Source organism: Oncorhynchus clarkii, chromosome 20 (assembly GCF_045791955.1).
Source record: "Oncorhynchus clarkii lewisi isolate Uvic-CL-2024 chromosome 20, UVic_Ocla_1.0, whole genome shotgun sequence".
NCBI lineage: Eukaryota > Metazoa > Chordata > Actinopteri > Salmoniformes > Salmonidae > Oncorhynchus > Oncorhynchus clarkii.
The window spans coordinates 24483944-24504261 of NC_092166.1; the positions used below are offsets into that span (position 1 = coordinate 24483944).

A 20318-nucleotide genomic window follows, 5' to 3' on the forward strand; every position below is an offset into this window, starting at 1 on the left:
CGCTGGAGAACCTTAAGGTTATGGAAGGAGAAATTCCTGTACCAGATCGTGATGCAACCAGTCAGGACTTTCGATGGCGCAGGCAGTGGAGGCTGCTGAGAGGAGGGCGGCTCATGATAATGACTGGAATGGAGCGAATGGAATGGCATCAAACAGATAGAAACCATGTGTTTGATACTATTCCACTCATTCCTGCTCCAGCCATTACCACAAGCCTGTCCTCCCCATTTAAGGTGCCACCAACCTCCTGGGGTGCAGGGGTAGTATTTGTAGAGGACCCGGGTTGGCATTCCAAATTTCTTCAGCCGTCTTAGGAAGTAGAGATGCTGTTGCGCCCTCTTAACAGGAGTGGTGGTGGTGTCGGTCCATGTCCTCAGTGATGTGGATGCCGAGGAACCAAAAAACTGCTGACTCTCTCAACTGCAGTTCTGTTGATGTGGATCGGGGTATGTTCCCTCTGTTTCCTGTCAACAATCAACTCCTTTGTTTTGCTGATATTGAGGGAGAATTTGTTGTCCTAGCACCACAATACAAGTTCACTTACCTCCTCCCCATAGGCTGACTCGTCGTTGTTGGTTGTCAGGCCAACAACCGTGGTGTTGTCAGTAAACTTGATGAGGTGTTGTTGCCAATCCTCACAGCCTGTGGTCTGCCCGTAAGGAAGATTTACAAGTTCATAATTTCCATTATCATAGATAGCCATTGGTAAGTGTATAGAAATGCCAATGTAGACATTTGAGACAGTTGAGCATGAACAGACAAAATCAGTAAGCATAGTCTATGACATTCTTGAGAACAACATAATCTGGTTTACCTTTCACAATTCTAACCTGACCGGTAAGAGCTGATCATGGTCTACAGGCCCCCATTAATGGGGCTGTACTGGAGCGGGTCGAGAGATTCAAGTTCCTTGGTGTCCACATCACCAATGAACTATCATGGTCCAAGCACACAAAGACAGTCGTGAAGAGGGCACGACAAAACCTATTCCCCCTCAGGAGACTGAAAAGATTTGGCATTGGTCCCCAGATCCTCAAAAAGTTCTACAGCTGCACCCAAGAGCTACCGCATGGCAAGTGGTGCCATAGCATCAAGTCTAGCCATAAGACTGCTGAACAATTAATCAAAATGCCACCTGACTTTTTACATTGACACCCCCCATTTGTTTTGTACACTGCTGCTACTGACTGTTTAATATCTATGCATAGTCACTTCACCCCTACCTACATGTACAAATTACCTCAACTAACCTGTACCCCAGCACACTGACTCAGTACAGGTACCCCCTGTATATAGCCTCGTTATTGTTATTTTATTGTGTTACTTTTTATTATTTTTGACTTTAGTTTATTTAGTAAATATTTTCTTAACTCTTCTTGTAAATGCATTGTTGGTTAAAGGCTTGTAAGAAAGCATTCCACGGTAAGGTCAATGCTTGTTATATTCGGCGCATGTGACAAACAAAGTTAGATTTGAATTTGTAACCTGCTGTTGCCACCTGCTGGTCATAGGCTCATACTGTACCAGAATACAAACTATCTGGTAATGTGCTTTCTGTGCCTCTAGATGGCAATCACACCATTCATTCTTTTCTGGATTGAAGGCGCAGTGTTCCAGGTGGTGAGTGAATGATGCTATAAAATGCTAGTAGACTTTTATTGCATACATTTGACATGATCAAATAACTAAGAATTTGTTTATCTAAAATAACAACCTACAAAAATATATATAGTTCAAATATTGCCTTGCTGCGTCTGTGATGGGCCTACATCTAAAAGTGTTTCCCTTTGCAATGTCACAATCCATTTTCAACACAAAATAAGAAAAATAGGCTAATCTTCTGTTCAGTAAAGTAATTTCTGTAATATTGCCTTCAACTGTAAAAAAAAAAAAAAAAAAAAAAAAAAAAAAAACCACCATGGACGCTATTGACAACATCTACGACTTGATAGACCGTCATCATTTCAAAAAGCAGGGTTTGCAGCCAAGACATCGTGGGTGGTCAGAGAAACAGGATAATAGAGCAACAGTCCCCAGGCACCTGTGAATTGGAATTGCTGCTTCCACTGAACATGAGGCGGTGCCACTTCCAAGTGAAGGATACACCCGTAGCCTAACAACAAAGCAGGTTGGCTGATAGCCAATAATGCTGTTCTGGGATTCTTTTACACAACAACGTCAGGAGTGTCTGCTTTTCAAAGTGATGAAAAAAAGTAGTTGGAACGTTACATCGCAGGGCTTGCTGGATGTGATATGTTTCCAGCGGTTTAGGGATTTTAGAGCGACCACATAGGCGACAGCCGCGCACAGCGCGAGACCACACCTGTGACAGGAGCATACCTTCCAACTTTCCAAACCGCGCGAAATACGGACCAAAATGCCGGTTCGGCGGGGACACGTGGCTCCTCAGAACACTTTTCTGGATACAATTATCAGAAAATTCGAAGGACAGAGTAAGATTTTTCCTATTCAACATTTTGGGGAACCCATGGTTAGAAATCCTTTTGGTTAGGGGTTTGGAATAAGATGCAAACAGCCTCTTTCTATTTTCAAAGGCTTCTTTTGGCAATAAATGAAAAAATGTCCCTTTTGAAATTAGAGTATTAGGCTATTATTGAAATCTGCATGTGTTGAGTTAATAGGTTTAATTAGATCTATGATCTTGCACTGTAAGCTGTTGTGATTCTCTTGTAAAAAAAACAACAATAAGTATAGTACTGCAAATGTATGAGTTATGATATGACTGTCGAATTTGCACCTTAGTTTAATTATTTTTCCCTTCTGTGTATATTAGAATGTTAGGGTACAAATGATGATAAAATCTGATTTAGGCCTATGGGCCACATTTCTAAATGACAGACTTACTGGGAGAGTAATATTTCAAGGATATAAATATAAGGCAGCAGTGTCTATCAGAGCATACATTTGGCTCATATCCAAACAGGATCAGTAGTTAGTTTCTAAGCAGGATAGGAGAGAATAAAACAGCTACATTTCAAAAACTGATATGCATCACTGAATGTTTCCTTCTGGGGACATATTTTGATACCAAAACATAATCTACTTGTTTTTTAAGGCTTTAAACAGTTAACCATTTTTATGTAAACAGTTAGTTTAGTGGTTGAAGGTGAAAGCAGACTTTCACCTTACAGATGCTCCCATCTTAGTTCTCTTGCAGGTTTTATTAAATTACTTGGTTATATGCCTTGGTGCAGATCACTGATATGGCATATGTGGTCAAATAAAATAACCATCTTAAATTGTACTGTAGAAAACTGTATTATATGCGATGACAAATTCCAAGGACTCTGTAGATTAGACTAATAATGATAAATTATTCCTTCCCTCAGATCGCAAGTTCATCATCGCAAATGCTCGTGTGGAAAACTGCGCCATCATCTTCTGCAACGACGCCTTCTGTGGCATGTGCGGATACACACGCGCTGAGGTCATGCAGAAGCCGTGTACCTGCAGCTTCCTGTATGGACCGCACACCAAGAGGCCTGCCGTGGCCCAGATGGCCAAGGCTCTGCTGGGCTCCAAGGAGAGGAAGGTGGATATCTCCCTCTACACCAAAGATGGTACGACCCAGCACAGCCCACCAGGGCCTCAGCAGGGCTCTCATTTTATTTTGAAACATCAAACAGAGTTAGGAATATGGGTTGTAAAGTCATCTTACATTTTTGTGATGTCTTTTGGTGTCATAACACTATCATAACTTAACAGTGTCATAATAATGACATAGTGTGAAACAGAAGCGGCTGATTGTACAATGAGGAGACAGACAGGATGTTCTGGTGCTCACCTCTTTTAGAGGCTTTTATTTACAATAATAACAGGCACAGGACAAATTGGCCAATAGCCTTTGTACAGAAAATAACAAACAGTATGTTGACATAAAGAATTGAATAAATTAAAGACATTGTCAGTATAAACTATTCCGGCAACAGCTTTCCCTATAACATAACACAGGTAGGGCTCTACTCTAGCCAACCTGTTACTGCCATAACTTCGTCTTTAAGTCACACAATACACATTCATGAAGTAATTCACCCCTGGGATAATTGATCACTTTGGTTATTCCCATGAACCAATAAATGTTCCTTGATGACTCGCAGACTATTTTGCGTCACGCACACCGGCACTTCAACAAGAAAACAGCGCAGAGCTTCAAACAAACATCAGGTAGGTTAAATTATATGATTATTCTCTTATTTTTTTGACCAATTTCCATGGTATTTCAAAAATATATATATATTTTACCTTAATTTAAATAGGCAAGTCAGTTAAGAACAAATTCTTATTTTCAATGACGGCCTAGGAACAGTGGGTTAACTGCCTGTTCAGGGGCAGAACAACAGATTTGTACCTTGTCAGCTCGGGGATTTGAACTTGCAACCTTCTGGTTACTAGTCCAACGCTCTAACCACTAGGCTACCCTGCCGTATCCAGTTGGTAGTTTCAGTCTTGTCTCATCACTACAACTCTTGTACAAGAGAGGCAAAGGTCGAGAGTCGTGCGTCCTCTGAAACACAACCCAACCAAGCCTCACTGCTTCTTAACCCAGAAGCACCAACGTGTCAGAGGAAACACCGTACACACACAGTGGGACAGCTAGCACTGCGATGCAGTGTCTTAGACCACTGCGCCACTCGGGAGGCCATATGATTATTCTCTTTGATCGTTATTCTAATAATATATTTCACATTGCTAGAGCATGTACCTCTAAAATAGACCACTTTATACACAGTAGAAACATGGTTAACAAGTTACATTGTTTTAGTTACTGGTGTGCACAAACAACACTTTGGAACCTTATGTTAAAGTATTGTTGGCAAACGGAATGCGCAACTCTAATCAACATATTTTCTTTTGTTTCAGGATTGTTGGCAATACCTTGAAGAGATACAATAAAGAGTCTCTCAAACCAATCATTTGTTTGTGTCATTGCCTATAAGTCACGGACATGCGATCCATGACACATAGTCTATAATATCAGAAGAATATGGTATTTTTTGACCATATAGCTGGTAGAATAATACATTTGCATGATGGAATAATAGACATTACACTTCCACCATGTTTAGCTCTCAGAGTCCAAATGGCCCATGCTTTTATTACTCTGTTATTTCTCTCATTGCCATTCAAGCAGGCAGAAATACAGTTGGTATGACAAGCTCTGCAAAACCTCTGCCTGCTTTGAACTGCGAATAGCTCAGATACACATGAACATATGAAATGACCCTGGGAATCAATAGAATATTGCTCAGAGATGCACAAAAATAATAACATTCATGATTTGTACATTTTTCTTTTATGTAAATAATGCAGCTTTCAGAGATATTTGACCGGTTATCAGATGAAAAATCTACTGCTCAGTCTTCAAATGGGATCTGGCCTATCATGTGTGGACCTGACCGAATCTGTTTTTTACACCCTCAAAATTCCCAGTTCATTAATTTAATAAAGAAAGAAACATTGTCGAATAGATAAAGTACCTAACCCCATGGGTAAAGTTCAAGGCTAGAGACCAGTATTAATATGACTGCAAGATAGACACAGACTGGTGTTATTGCCGTAACAATTGTTATTACAATATATTCTGTTTTTAAATAGTAAGTCTGTCTCTTTAATGTAGTGATTGGCAGGTGGGAGTTGGAGAATCATAACAATAGTAACAAAAGATAATGAGTCATGATGGCTTGAAGGACGATTACTCACTATGCCGCTCAAATCCCAAAGGTAACCCCTGTTTTTTCGAATGGTTGCATAAGAGTCTAACACACAATGTCCTCTCTCTGTTTCAAGGAGCGGAAACCTGGTCTCGGATAATTTTGTATTGTTCTGTACGTAAATCTGAGACAGCCCTTTTAATATGTTGTGTTACATTTCCTATGGTATGTATTAATTTGTGGATGTCCATCCCCTATTTTGTATGATACTATATGTTATGAATTACAATTTGTATTATATATGTTACCCATTTGCAAAATGTACTAAAAGTTCAGAATTTACAAAACGTATGATATGTTACGAATTCTAGCTAGGTGGCTAACGTTAGCTAGGCTAGGGGTTAGGGTTAGCTAAATGGTTAAGGTTATGGGAAAGGTTAGCTAAAAGGGTTAAGGTTACAGTTAGGGGAAGGAATAGGTACCATGCTAAGTAGTTGCAAAGTATCTAAAAAGTAGTAAGTAGTTGAAAAGTTGCTAAAATGCTAAAGTTGTCCATGATGAGATTCAAACTCGTCCACCATCCACCCCGACCAACCACCCTTCTTTCGTTTTTGCCTTAAGTAACCATCTGTCTTTTGTAACCATACACAATTAATTCCAAGATGGCGTAGCAGTGCAGACGTGTTTTGTTCGTACTCTCGTGTACTTTTGAATTTTTCATCTTTTGTATATATTTCAATTTTATTTTCAATCTCTTCTCCATTTTAGTTCAATTATACCTTCCAGTAACCTGCCTCACCCAATGTGATACGGAACCGCTATTATTTTAAATTTTTAGACCTTATAGCAAGAACCACCTAGCCATCAGAAGCTAACCAGCTAATTAGCTACAAGCTATTTAGTCATTGTTAGCCACTGCTAGCGGCCTTTACCTTCTGCACAGATACCAGCCCTTTTTTTTGTTGCCTGGATAATACTCGCCAGCCTACCAGTAACGGACTGTCTCTCCACTACAACGTCGGATTCCTGCCATAATCCCCGGATCATTACTCCTGATCTTCACAGCTAGCTAGCACCCACCGAGTTACCCAGTACCGAAGCTATCCCTGAGGCCCACCTCCCGGCCTACTCAGTTGTTCACCCGGACTCCACCCAAACACGGCTAGAGCACACTACTCCACCGGATCCTTGCCGTAAGCTCTGGACCTTGGCAGCGGATCACCGCTACTACCAAGTGGCTATAGTGGCTAACGCCCCTGCCCCGAAGCTAGCACCAGTTAGCTGTGAGCCAGGCGCATCTCCCGGCTAGAAAACTAAATTAATACAACTACAATACCTCTTTCGCCATCTGGCTTGGATTCTTTATCGACACGGCGCCCTGATGCACCACCACGACTGGTCTGCCGACGAATATTCCATCCACTGTGCCTTCATCCGGCCTCCGTCTGAGCAGACGCTTCTACTAGCCCCGGGCTACTAACTTTAAATGCTGTGTCATCAGCGTGCAAGCGTAGTAGCGACTACTCCGTGGCTTCCCTGTTCCTTCTATTGCTGCCCCCTGGGCCCTATGATCACTTGGCTACATAGCTGATGCCTGCTGGACTGTCCATTAATCACGGTACTCCATTCTGTTTATTTTTTGTTTATCTGTTGGCCCGAGCCGCGAACTCAGGCTCTGTGTGTAGTTAAACGACCCTCTCCACTCAGTCATCACCATTTTACCTGTTGTTGTTTTAGCTGATCAGCTGTTGTTGTTTCACCCTTTGTTGTCTTAGCTAGCTCTCCCAATCAACACCTGTGATAACTTTATGCCTCATTGTATGTCTCTCTCATACAGTGGGGCAAAAAAGTATTTAGTCAGCCACCAATTGTGCAAGTTCTCCCACTTAAAAAGATGAGAGAGGCCTGTAATTTTCATCATAGGTACACTTCAACTATGACAGACAAAATGAGAAGAAAAAAAATCCAGAAAATCACATTGTAGGATTTTTAATGAATTAATTTGCAAATTATGGTGGAAAATAAGTATTTGGTCAATAACAAAAGTTTATCTCAATACTTTGTTATATACCCTTTGGTGGCAATGACAGAGGTCAAACGTTTTCTGTAAGTCTTCACAAGGTTTTCACACACTGTTTCTGGTATTTTGGCCCATTCCTCCATGCAGATCTACTCTAGAGCAGTAATGTTTTGGGGCTGTTGCTGGGCAACACAGACTTTCAACTCCCTCCAAAGATTGGGGTTGAGATCTGGAGACTGGCTAGGCCACTCCAGGACCTTGAAATGCTTCTTACGAAGCCACTCCTTCGTTGCCCGGGCGATGTGTTTAAGATCATTGTCATGCTGAAAGACCCAGCCACGTTTCATCTTCAATGCCCTTGTTGATGGAAGGGGGTTTTCACTCAAAATCTCACGATACATGGCCCCATTCATTCTTTCCTTTACACGGATCAGTCGTCCTGGTCCCTTTGCAGAAAAACAGCCCCAAAGCATGATGTTTCCACCCCCATGCTTCACAGTAGGTATGGTGTTCTTTGGATGCAACTCAGCATTTTTTGTCCTCCAAACACAACGTGTATATTTTGTATATTTTGGTTTCATCTGACCATATGACATTCTCCCAATCTTCTTCTGGATCATCCAAATGCTCTCTAGCAAACTTCAGACGGGCCTGGACATGTACTGGCTTAAGCAGGGGGACACGTCTGGCACTGCAGGATTTGAGTCCATGGCGGCGTAGTGTGTTACTGATGGTAGGCTTTGTTACTTTGGTCCCAGCTCTCTGCAGGTCATTCACTAGGTCCCCCCGTGTGATTCTGGGATTTTTGCTCACCGTTCTTGTGATCATTTTGACCCCACGGTGTGAGATCTTGCGTGGAGCCCCAGATCGTCGGGAGATTATCAGTGGTCTTGTATGTCTTCCATTTCCTAATAATTGCTCCCACAGTTGATTTCTTCAAACCAAGCTGCTTACCTATTGCAGATTCAGTCTTCCCAGCCTGGTGCAGGTCTACAATTTTGTTTCTGGTGTCCTTTGACAGCTCTTTGGTCTTGGCCATAGTGGAGTTTGGAGTGTGACTGTTTGAGGTTGTGGACAGGTGTCTTTTATACTGATAACAAGTTCAAACAGGTGCCATTAATACAGGTAACGAGTGGAGGACAGAGGAGCCTCTTAAAGAAGAAGTTACAGGTCTGTGAGAGCCAGAAATCTTGCTTGTTTTGTAGGTGACCAAATACTTATTTTCCACCATAATTTGGAAATAAATTCATAAAAAATCCTACAATGTGATTATCTGGATTTTTTTTCTCTCATTTTGTCTGTCATAGTTGAAGTGTACCTATGATGAATTACAGGCCTCTCTCATCTTTTTAAGTGGGAGAACTTGCACAAATTGTGGCTGACTAAATACTTTTTTGCCCCACTGTATGTCAATATGCCTTGTATACTATTGTTTAGGTTAGTTATCATTGTTTTAGTTTACAATGGAGCCCCTAGTACCAAATCAAATCAAATTGTATTCGTCACATACACATGGTTAGCAGATGTTAATGCGAGTGTAGCGAAATGCTTGTGCTTCTAGTTCCGACAATGCAGTAATAACCAACGAATAATCTAACCTAAAAATTTCACAACAACTACCTTATACACACAAGTGTAAAGTGATGAAGAATATGTACATAAAGATATATGAATGAGTGATGGTACAGAACGGCATAGGCAAGATGCAGTAGATGGTATCGAGTACAGTATATACATATGAGATGAGTAATGTAGGGTATGTAAACATATAAAAGTGGCATTGTTTAAAGTTGCTAGTGATACATGTATTACATAAAGATGGCAAGATGCAGTAGATGGTATAGAGTACAGTATATACATATGAGATGAGTAATGTAGGGTATGTAAACATTATATCAAGTGACATTGTTTAAAGTGGCTAGTGATAATTTTTTTTACATACATTTTTCCATTATTAAAGTGGCTGGAGTTGAGTCAGTATGTTGGCAGCAGCCACTCAATGTTAGTGATGGCTGTTTAACAGTCTGATGGCCTTGAGATAGAAGCTGTTTTTCATTTGATGCACCTGTACTGACCTCGCCTTCTGGATGATAGCGGTGTGAACAGGCAGTGGCTCGGGTGGTTGTTGTCCTTGATGATTTTTATGGCCTTCCTGTGACATCGGGTGGTGTAGGTGTCCTGGAGGGCAGGTAGATTGCCCCCGGTGATGCGTTGGGCAGACCTCACTACCCTCTGGAGAGCCTTACGGTTATGGGCGGAGCAGTTACCGTACCAGGTGGTGATACAGCCAGACAGGATGCTCTCAATTGTGCATCTGTAAAAGTTTGTGAGTGCTTTTGGTGACAAGCCGAATTTCTTCAGCCTCCTGAGGTAGAAGAGGCGCTGCTGCGCCTTCTTCACCATGCTGTCTGTGTGGGTGAACCAATTCAGTTTGTTCGTGATGTGTATGCCGAGGAACTTAAAACTTACTACCCTCTCCACTACTGTCCCGTCGATGTGGATAGGTGGGTGCTCCCTCTGCTGTTTCCTGAAGTCCACGATCATCTCCTTTGTTTTGTTGACGTTGAGTGTGAGGTTATTTTCCTGACACCACACTCCGAGGGCCCTCACCTCCTCCATGTAGGCCGTCTCTTCGTTGTTGGTAATCAAGCCTACCACTGTAGTGTCGTCTGCAAACCTGATGATTGAGTTGGAAGAGTGCATGGCCATGCAGTCGTGGGTGAACAGGGAGTACATGAGAGGGCTCAGAACGCACCCTTGTGGGGCCCCAGTGTTGAGGATCAGCGGGGTGGAGATGTTGTTACCTACCCTCACCACCTGGGGGCGGCCCGTCAGGAAGTCCAGTACCCAGTTGCACAGGGCGGGGTAGAGACCCAGGGTCTCGAGCTTGATGACAAGTTTGGAGGGTACTATGGTGTTAAATGCTGAGCTGTAGTCGATGAACAGCATTCTCACTTAGGTATTCCTCTTGTCCAGATGGGTTAGGGCAGTGTGCAGTGTGGTTGCGATTGCGTCATCTGTGGACCTGTTGCGGCGGTAAGCACATTGGAGTGGGTCTAGGGTGTCAGGTAGGGTGGAGGTGATATGGTCCTTGACTAGTCTCTCAAAGCACTTCATGATGACAGAAGTGAGTGCTAGTCGTTTAGCTCAGTTACCTTAGCTTTCTTGGGAACAGGAACAATGGTGGCCCACTTGAAGCATGTGGGAATAGCAGACTGGGATAAGGATTGATTGAATATGTCCGTAAAACACCAGCCAGCTGGTCTGCGCATGCTCTGAGGACACGGCTGGGGATGCCGTCTGGGCCTGCAGCCTTGCGAGGGTTAACATGTTTAAATTATTTACTCACGTCGGCTGCAGTGAAGGAGAGTCCGCAGGTTTTGGTAGCGGGCCGTGTCAGTGGCACTGTATTGTCCTCAAAGCGAGCAAAGAAGTTGTTTAGTCTGTCTGGGAGCAAGACATCCTGGTCCGGGACGGGGCTGGTTTTCTTTTTGTAATCCGTGATTGCGTGATTGACTGTAGACATTGCCACATACCTCTTGTGTCTGAACCGTTGAATTGCGACTCTACTTTGTCTCTATACTGACGCTAAGCTTGTTTGATTGCCTTGCGGAGGACCACTCATCATACCTCTGATACCTCCTTTGTCCCACCTCCCACACATGCGGTGACCTCACCCATTATAACCAGCTTATCCAGATATACAACCTCTCTTATCATCACTCAGTGCCTGGGCTTACCTCCGCTGTACCCGCACCCCACCTTACCCCTGTCTGCACATTATGCCCTGAATCTATTCTACCACGCCCAGAAATCTGCTCCTTTTATTAATTGTCCCCAAAGCTCTTGAAGACCAGTTTTGATAGCCTTTAGCCGTACCTTCATCCTACTCTTCCTCTGTTCCTCGGGTGATGTGGAGGTAAACCCAGGCCCTGCGTGTCCCCAGGCACCCTCATTTGTTGACATCTCTGATCGAAAAAGCCTTGGTTTCATGCATGTCAACATCAAAAGCCTCCTCCCTAAGTTTGTTTTACTCACTGCTTTAGCACACTCCGCCAACCCTGATGTCCTTGACGAGTCTGAATCCTGGCTTAGGAAGGCCACCAACAATTCTGAGATTTCCATACCCAACTACAACATTTTCCATCAAGATAGAACTGCCAAAGTGGGAGGAGTTGCAATCTACTGCAGAGATAGCCTGAAAAGTTCTGTCAATGTTTTGTCATACTTTCCAGGTCTATACCCAAACTTCTAATTTTAAAAAGGAAACTCTCCAGAAATAAGTCTCTCACTTTTTCCGCCTGCTATCGACCCCCCTCCGCTCCCAGCTGTGGCCTGGACACCATTTCTAAATTGATCGCCCCCCATCTAGCTTCAGAGTTCATTCTGTTAGGTGACCTAAACTGGGATATGCTTAACACCCCGGAAGTCCTACAATCTAAGCTAGATGACCTCAATCTCACACAAATCATCAAGGAATCCACCAGGTACAACGCTAAATCCGTAAACATGGGCACCCTCATAGACATTATCCTGACCAACTTGCCCTCCAAATACACCTCCGCTGTTTTCAATCAGGATCTCAGCGATCACTGCCTCATTGCCTGTATCCGCTATGGGTCCGCGGTCAAACGACCATCCCTCATCACTGTCAAACGCTCCCTTCTAATCGACCTGGCCTGGGTATCCTGGAAGGATATTGACGTCATCCCGTCAGTCAAGGATGCCTGGTCATTCATTAAAAGTAATTTCCTCACGATCTTAAATAAGAATGCCCTGTTCAAAAAATGCAGAACTAAGAACAGATATAGCCCTTGGATCACACCAGACCTGACTGCCCTCGACCAGCACAAAAACTACCTGTGGCGGACTGCAATAGCATCGAATAGTCCCCACGATATGCAACTGTTCAGGGAAGTCAGGAACCAATACACGCAGATAATCTAAAATTCAGCGGCTGGCCATAACTTCCTCCTGGCTACTCCAACCCCGGCCGTCAGCACCCCCCCCCCCCCCCCCCCCCGCCCCGCCCCGCAGCTACTCGCCCAAGCCTCCCCAGCTTCTCCTTCACACAAATCCAGCAGATTTTCTGAAAGAGCTGAGCTGCAAAACCTGGACCTGTACAAATCAGCTGGGCTGGACAATCTGGATCCTCTCTTTCCAAAACAATCTGTTGCAACTCCTATTACCAGCCTGTTCAACCTCTCTTTCGTATCGTCCGAGATTCCTAAAGATTGGAAAGCTGCCGCGGTCATCCCCCTCTTCAAAGGGGGTGACACTCTAGACCCAAACTGTTACAGACCTATATCCATCCTGCCCTGCCTATCTAAAGTCTTGAAAGCCAAGTTAATAAACAGATCACTGACCATTTCGAATCCCACCGTAACTTCTCCGCTGTGTAATTCCGGTTTCCGAGCCAGTCACGGGTGCACCTCAGCCACGCTCAAGGTACTAAATGATATCATAACCGCCATCGATAAAAGACAGTACTGTGCAGCCGTCTTCATCAACCTGGCCAAGGCTTTTGACTCTGTCAATCACCGTATTCTTATCGGCAGACTCAATAGCATTGTTTTTTCTAAAGACTGCCTCGCCTGGTTCACCAACTATTTCGCAGACAGAGTTCAGTGTGTCAAATCGGAGGGCCTGTTGTCCGGACCTCTGGCGATCTCTATGGGGGTACCACAGGGTTCAATTCTCGGGCCGACTCTTTTCTCTGTATATATTAATGATGTCGCTCTTGCTGCGGGCGAATCCCTGATCCACCTCTACGCAGACGACACCATTCTGTATACTTCTGGCCCTTCCTTGGACACTGTGCTAACTAACATCCAAACAAGCATTAATGCCATACAACACTCCTTCCTTGGCCTCCAACTGCTCTTAAACGCTAGTAAAACAAAATGCATGCTTTCTAACCGTTCGCTGCCCGCACCCGTCCGCCCGACTAGCATCATCACCCTGGACGGTTCCGACCTAGAATTTGTGGACAACTATAAATACCGAAGTGTCTGGTTAGACTGTAAACTCTCCTTCCAGACTCATATTAAACATCTCCATTCCAAAATCAAATCTAGAATCGGCTTTCTATTTCGCAACAAAGCCTCCTTCACTCACGCCGCCAAACTTACCCTAGTAAAACTGACTATCCTACCGATCCTCGACTTCGGCGATGTCATCTACAAAATAGCTTCCAATACCCTACTCAGCAAACTGGATGCAGTCTATCACAGTGCCATCCGTTTTGTTACCAAATCACCTTATACCACCCACCACTGCGACCTGTATGCTCTAGTCGGCTGGCCCTCGCTACATATTCGTCGCCAGACCCACTGGCTCCAGGTCATCTATAAGTCTATGCTAGGTAAAGCTCCACCTTTTCTCAGTTCTCTGGATATGATAACAACACCCACCCGTAGCACACGTTTCAGCAGGTATATCTCATTGATCATCCCCAAAGCCAACACCTCATTTGGCCGTCTTTCCTTCCAGTTCTCTGCTGCCAGTGACTGGAAGGAATTGCAAAAATCGCTGAAGTTGGAGACTTTTATTTCCCTCACCAACTTTAAACATCAACTATCTGAGCAGCTAACCGATCGCTGCAGCTGTACATAGTCCATCTGTAAATAGCCCACCCAATCTACCTACCTCATCCCCATACTGTTTTTATTTCATTTATTTTTCTGCTCTTTTGCACACCAGTATCTCTACTTGCACATCATCTGCTCATTTATCACTCCAATGTTAATCTGCTAAATTGTAATAATTTGCTCCTATGGGCTATTTATTGCCTACCTCCTCATGCCTTTTGCACACACTGTATATAGACTTTATTTTTTCTACTGTGTCATTGACTTGTTTATTGTGTTATTGGCTTGTTTATTGTTTACTCCATGTGTAACTCTGTGTTGTTGTCTGTGTCACACTGCTTTGCTTTATCTTGGCCAGGTCGCAGTTGTAAATGAGAACTTGTTCTCAACTAGCCTACCTGGTTAAATAAAGGTGAAAAAAAACAACAACAAAAAACATACCAAACGTAACATATCATACTAATTTGAGTGTCCCGGATTTACATTTACTATGTTACGTCTAGTCTATGAGACCAGGCTGATTATATTCACCTTTAGGTCATTGCTACAGTACACTTGAGGAGAACTCAGGAACTCTGTAAATCCGCACTGTGTATACTGATACTGAACAGTATATGGCTCAAAAGGTGTAAAATACATCAGTTCTTTACTTCAAATGCAAACACATTGCGGTGATACCAGGTTTAACTGACACTGATTTCCGGGGATTGCTGCTCACTTCTGTGATTATTATTACACATTTCTGTTTGTCATCAGTATATTTGAGTTCCAGGAATGAATGAATGAATACTACATACTACAGTGGCCTATTTACCTCAGTGATGAACTGTGAGGACTGAGGAGTCACACTGTGCCAAATCAAGGAGGTATTTTATCTTGCTGACAAAGCATTTAAATCTAGTGGGATTTTAGGTAGATTACTAGTGTCTTTCACTGTGAATATGATGAGATCATCTATATGCCTGCCTGCCTGAGAGCTTGGCTGGCTATGAAGTGCCTGCTCTTGACATACTGGATCTAACGAGTGACTGAATCCAATCCGTAGGCCTATGCTAACCATGCTGTGAACCCTGCACTGTTCTTAAATCTACCTCAGAATACCTTGATATAGATTAATGCAAAAGGATTTCATTAATTTCTCATACAAATTTACAACATATTTACAGTATCAATCTCCAGCAAACAAAAAGTAAAATCTGCCTTTTACATGATTCTATACAAGTTCATCTCCGTTCCCAGTCTGGTCTCATAGACTAGTTGTAAACATAGTAAATGTAAATCCAGGACAGTCAAATTAGTATGATATGTTACGCTTGGTAATGATCGCAGCCTAGCTAGAATTCGTAACATATCATACGTTTTGCATATTTGTAACATATTGTAAGTTTTGCAAATTCATAACAGATAATACAAATTGTAATTCGTAACATATATTAAGAGATGGGTGATGGGCATCCACAAATTAATACATACCATATGAAACATGACCTATCATACTAAATGGAGTGTCTCGGATTTACAATCTGAATAAAGCATTGATACCAGGTTGCAGCAATAGAATACAGCCCAGCTGGAATACCCTCATCGCTACGGATATAACAGTTGTGTCCACTGCATCCTCAGTTTAATCTCAGTTAACCCACTGAGTGTATGCTCCGTAAATGATAGATGTCCAGTTTTGGTTTGTTTTACATTAGGTCTTGGCGGAAGGCTCTGCAGCTTTAGGGTAGCTCAGGGCTATAGCAAAGCTAAATCATTACCATAATAATAAGCTACAGGCAGTGTGTGTAAAGGACATCACGCTGCTTGCTTAGGGAGTGCCACTTCCTCCTTCCGAACCCAGGACCACGTGACTGCCCTCCCAAAGCGTCTTACCAGTTACACCACGCAAAAAGCCACCTATTCACTGGCGCTAGTGGGGACACTTCAGACAGAGGAGTATGTTTCACACATCCTCATGTGTTACATTCACCCCTCAAACTTACTCAACAGCGACCTGTGTTGAGCTGAGAGCAACTGTAGATCCAAGTCACTAGGCACCACTGTAAAGGACTTGTTTCGCAAGTATCGCATCCTCCTGATTCGATTCACACCAAGGCTCGAACCCAGGACCTCTGCCTTGCTAGCACACGTGACCACCTTCTTGAACCATCTTACCAGTCTTGAACCATCTTACCACCACACAAAAAGCTAGCCATTCACTGGCGCAAATGGGGACACTTCAGGCTGAGGAGTAAGTTTCAAACATCCCCATGTGTGGTACAGCAACTGTATACCAATCCCCCCAACTGAAACAAAAGCAGAGCCCAAACAGATGGTCTGGGGTGGGTGGTGGGAAAGCTATCAGCTGATGGACTATATGTAGTTTAAGGCAGCACATTGTTCTAAAATAGCTTGATAGATAGCTTGATAGCAGGTCATTCTATAGCATGAAGATATCTATGAGTAGGATACGGCAGGCACACACCATACTGAGATAGCTTCTCAGAAACAATGGGCTTATTTCTCATGTGGTGTTCCTCACTGTGCCATTTCTGAGGCAAGATGAACCTGCCATCTTGGTACAATCTGAAATAATCCACCCATCTATAACATGGCAACGTAAATCAGTATGAACCCAGCCAACCACCTGCAGCTTTATATGGGTACCTCTACAGATGTGGTGTAAATTGCGGTCCCACCACATTTTTTAAAAAATTGTATACTTCCCCAGAGTTAGATGAACTCGTAGATACAATTTGTATGTGTGCAGTTTTAAGGAAATTGCTAACTAGCACTAGCGCAATTGCACACTAGTGTCTGTTAGCAGGTACCCATAGACTTCCAGTCATTGCGTTAACGCTAGTTAGCATTGGCTCACAAAACTACCTCTAACTTCCTTCATACTGGACACTGAGACATAAAAATGGTATCCACAAGTTTATCTGAATTAGATAAAGGGCTGTCCAAATGAAAGATAGCCAGCAATATGTTAGGTATACCTAAAGACGTCCACCATGATTTTTGTACAAGCTTGGCACACCTGTATTTGGGGAGTTTCTCACATTCTTCTCTGCAGAGCCTCTCAAGCTCTGTAAGGTTGGATGGGGAGCGTCGCTGCACAGCTATTATCAAGTCTATCCAGAGATGTTTGATTTGGTTCAATTCCGGGATCTGGCTGGGCCACTCAAGGACATTCAGAGACTTGTCCCGAAGCCTCTCCTGCGTTGTCTTGGCTGTGTGCTTAGGGTAGTTGTCCTGTTGGAAGGTGAACCATCGCCCCAGTCTGAGGTCCTGAGCACTCTGGAGCAGGTTTTCATCAAAGATCTTTTTGTACTTTGCTCCGTTCATCTTTCCCTCGATCCTGACTAGTCTCCCACTCCCTGCCACTGAAATACAGTGTACATACAGTTTATAATTGCTTGTATAATTCATCACAAGTGGCCAAATAAACTCAATGTCATCTGAGAATTGTTTTTGCCACCACTGTTTGAAGCAGGCGCGCAAGACGGTTATGTAATGTGATATTGCAACATGCAGAATGCAAGTGGAACTAACAAAACTCATGGGGTGATTTTCTCTGAACTGATCAAGGACACCTGTGTTATATGTAGCTCTGCTATGCTAAATTCTAATAGTTGATACACAAGTAATACATTGTTTGGAAGCTTAGAATCTCCTCTTTTCAACAATATATCTCAAATGTATTGCAAGGGGTCAATGCCACTTGTAACAGTATAACTTTAGACCGTCAGCTAGCCGTTTCACATCCATTACACTCATCCCCCTTTTGACGTCCTCCTTTTTCCGCAGCAACCAGTGATCCGGGTCAACAGCATCAATGTAACAGTATAACTTTAGACCGTCCCCTCGCCCATACCCGGGCGCGAACCAGGGACCCTCTGCACACATCAACAACAGTCACCCCGAAGCATCGTTACCTGTCCCGCAGGTGTGGTGAGCAAGTGACGTCACCGATTGAAACGCTATTTAGCGCGTACCACCGCTAACTAAACTAGCCGTTTCACAACCGTTACACACTGATAAGGATGGAGCAAGTCACATACACAGTGTACACTAACAGAAGACCAACCAAGCTAACTAGCTTCATACATAGGGTCTGAAATACTGTCAGATTACTGTCAGAGATAAAACAATTCATTTCATTAGTTAGATGTACTCATTTGGTCATAGAAGCTACTTGCATAGTGAGGGTGAGTTTATCCTTGATTGATTTGTGTGCTCAGATTAGTTCAGGAGTGTGCTTCCTGGACCTTGTCAGAGCAGCATGGGGAATTTAAGAAAAACAGTGTAGGCTACGAAACTCCTGAAAGTAATTATATTTTAGCTAGGTAGTTTGCAGCCAGATAATTAGGCCTAGTGACTGACAAGGCAGTAAGCAACATGCAAGAAATTATCCTCGCAATCAAATCCATCCGATTTACAAACCCCCAACTGGTAGCCAACAGCAGAAGTAGCCATAAGCCGGTTAACATGGCTAACGCCCTGCAGTTCCTGAAGGCTGTGGGCAGAAAACAGACAGCGAAATGTTACAACAATAGCATGTCAGCAAGAAACACCACCGCATAGCTTGTGTGCGTCAGCCATCAGAGGATGTGTGGGCAGAACTGGTCAACTGAAGATGGTGCTGTATGAATATGTGTAGAAACTGTTTGAAATAGAAATCCAAGATCCTGCTTGCAAGCGATGTCATGGCGATGTTGGCTAGGTAAACTCGTGCATGAACACTTAAGCGGGTTTAACGGTCGTCTCACTCCAAACTGAGCATGTGCAGGCCGTCAAATCAAAGGCACGCCGATATATATAGTTGTTTTTGACGAAAATGAAAACGTGTCAGTTTGTCTCTTTCACGAAGTTGGAGTAATAACAACTTCGGCTACTTAAGACATTGGCTCAAATCTAGGTTTTGCCTTTAGATTGTGAGAAATTAACAACTAAGGAAGAATTGTTCACTTCTCATTGAAGTGACCCCCTGTCTGGGAGCCTAGGCTAACCCTTCAGCTGAAGCGCATTAGTTAATATGGTGAAGCACAAGGACACACTGGGGCATTACAATGTGGTCTATCTCTCCTGGGGTTTGTGTGTAATTGGCTTTTCAATTTGTGAGCAGCATGTTTTCATGGCCTGTCTTTTGGCTGCCTTCCATCCACAAGACAGAGATTTGGGACAGGAACTCCTGAAAGATTTCATCCCCTCATCATCAACATTAGAGCAGAAGCCTTGGAAGACAGGAGGGATTTCTATTTGGGTCATTATTATGGCACATTAATCTGGTTTAGGAGTGGAGGATGAATACAAAATCCTGTTAAAGGGGGATAGAGCCAAACCAAGCTGGTAATGATCATTTTCCTGAAGTCAATAAGTCCAAAAGCCATATATAAAAGGGAGCTTGTTCAGTAAGAAATGCTAGCGGCCATGACTGAAACCAAACAAGAGTTATCTTGGGTGTGTGGTTTGATGTGGGTGTTTCTTGTGTGCCTTAAGCCAGGGTTTGAAGCCAAAATAATTTTCCAATCCTTTCGTTCTGAACAGAACCATTTGTTTTTTCATTCCATTCCACTCTACCAACCAGCAAAATAAAGTTCTGAATCGGTTCGAACGATTTATATCAATGGTTTCTGTTCCTTTTTAAACCTCTGAAATCTGAATCTATTTAATTTTTTACATTTAGCTCAACATTAAATGACTTCACCAATCAGTATGGGTAGAGAAGCTTGCTATGGAGTGAGCAAGCTATTTACATGCATTGGACAGATGAGTGTAGGAGGGAATGCGATGCGACAGAAATGTTTCTCTCTCTGGCGCTCGAGGGCGCCAGGCTGACCTTCATTACGCACACCTGTCACCATCATTACCGCAGCAGCGCTCATTGGACTCACCTGGACTACTTCCCTTTGTTGATTGCCTTGTCTATAACTGTCTGCTCCCATTTGTTCCCTGTGTCAGCCTTAATGTTGTTATGTATTCATGTCCAGACGCTGTCCTGTCTTGTTCCATGTCTGTTGGCATTAAATGTTCACTCCCTGTTCCTGCTTC

At 43.3% G+C, this 20318-nt stretch overlaps 1 protein-coding gene across 1 annotated transcript in view; it reads left to right on the plus strand.

The window, feature by feature from the left end:
* The first annotated feature begins 2350 nt into the window (after window positions 1-2350).
* Window positions 2351-20318, plus strand: part of LOC139377353 (voltage-gated inwardly rectifying potassium channel KCNH2-like) — an 80229-nt gene continuing 62261 nt past the window's right edge. The window contains exons 1-2 of the mRNA XM_071120377.1: window positions 2351-2453; window positions 3351-3581. Coding sequence (XP_070976478.1) covers window positions 2378-2453; window positions 3351-3581 — 307 coding nt within the window. The 5' untranslated portion in view covers window positions 2351-2377. The remainder of the gene's footprint in view (window positions 2454-3350; window positions 3582-20318) is intronic.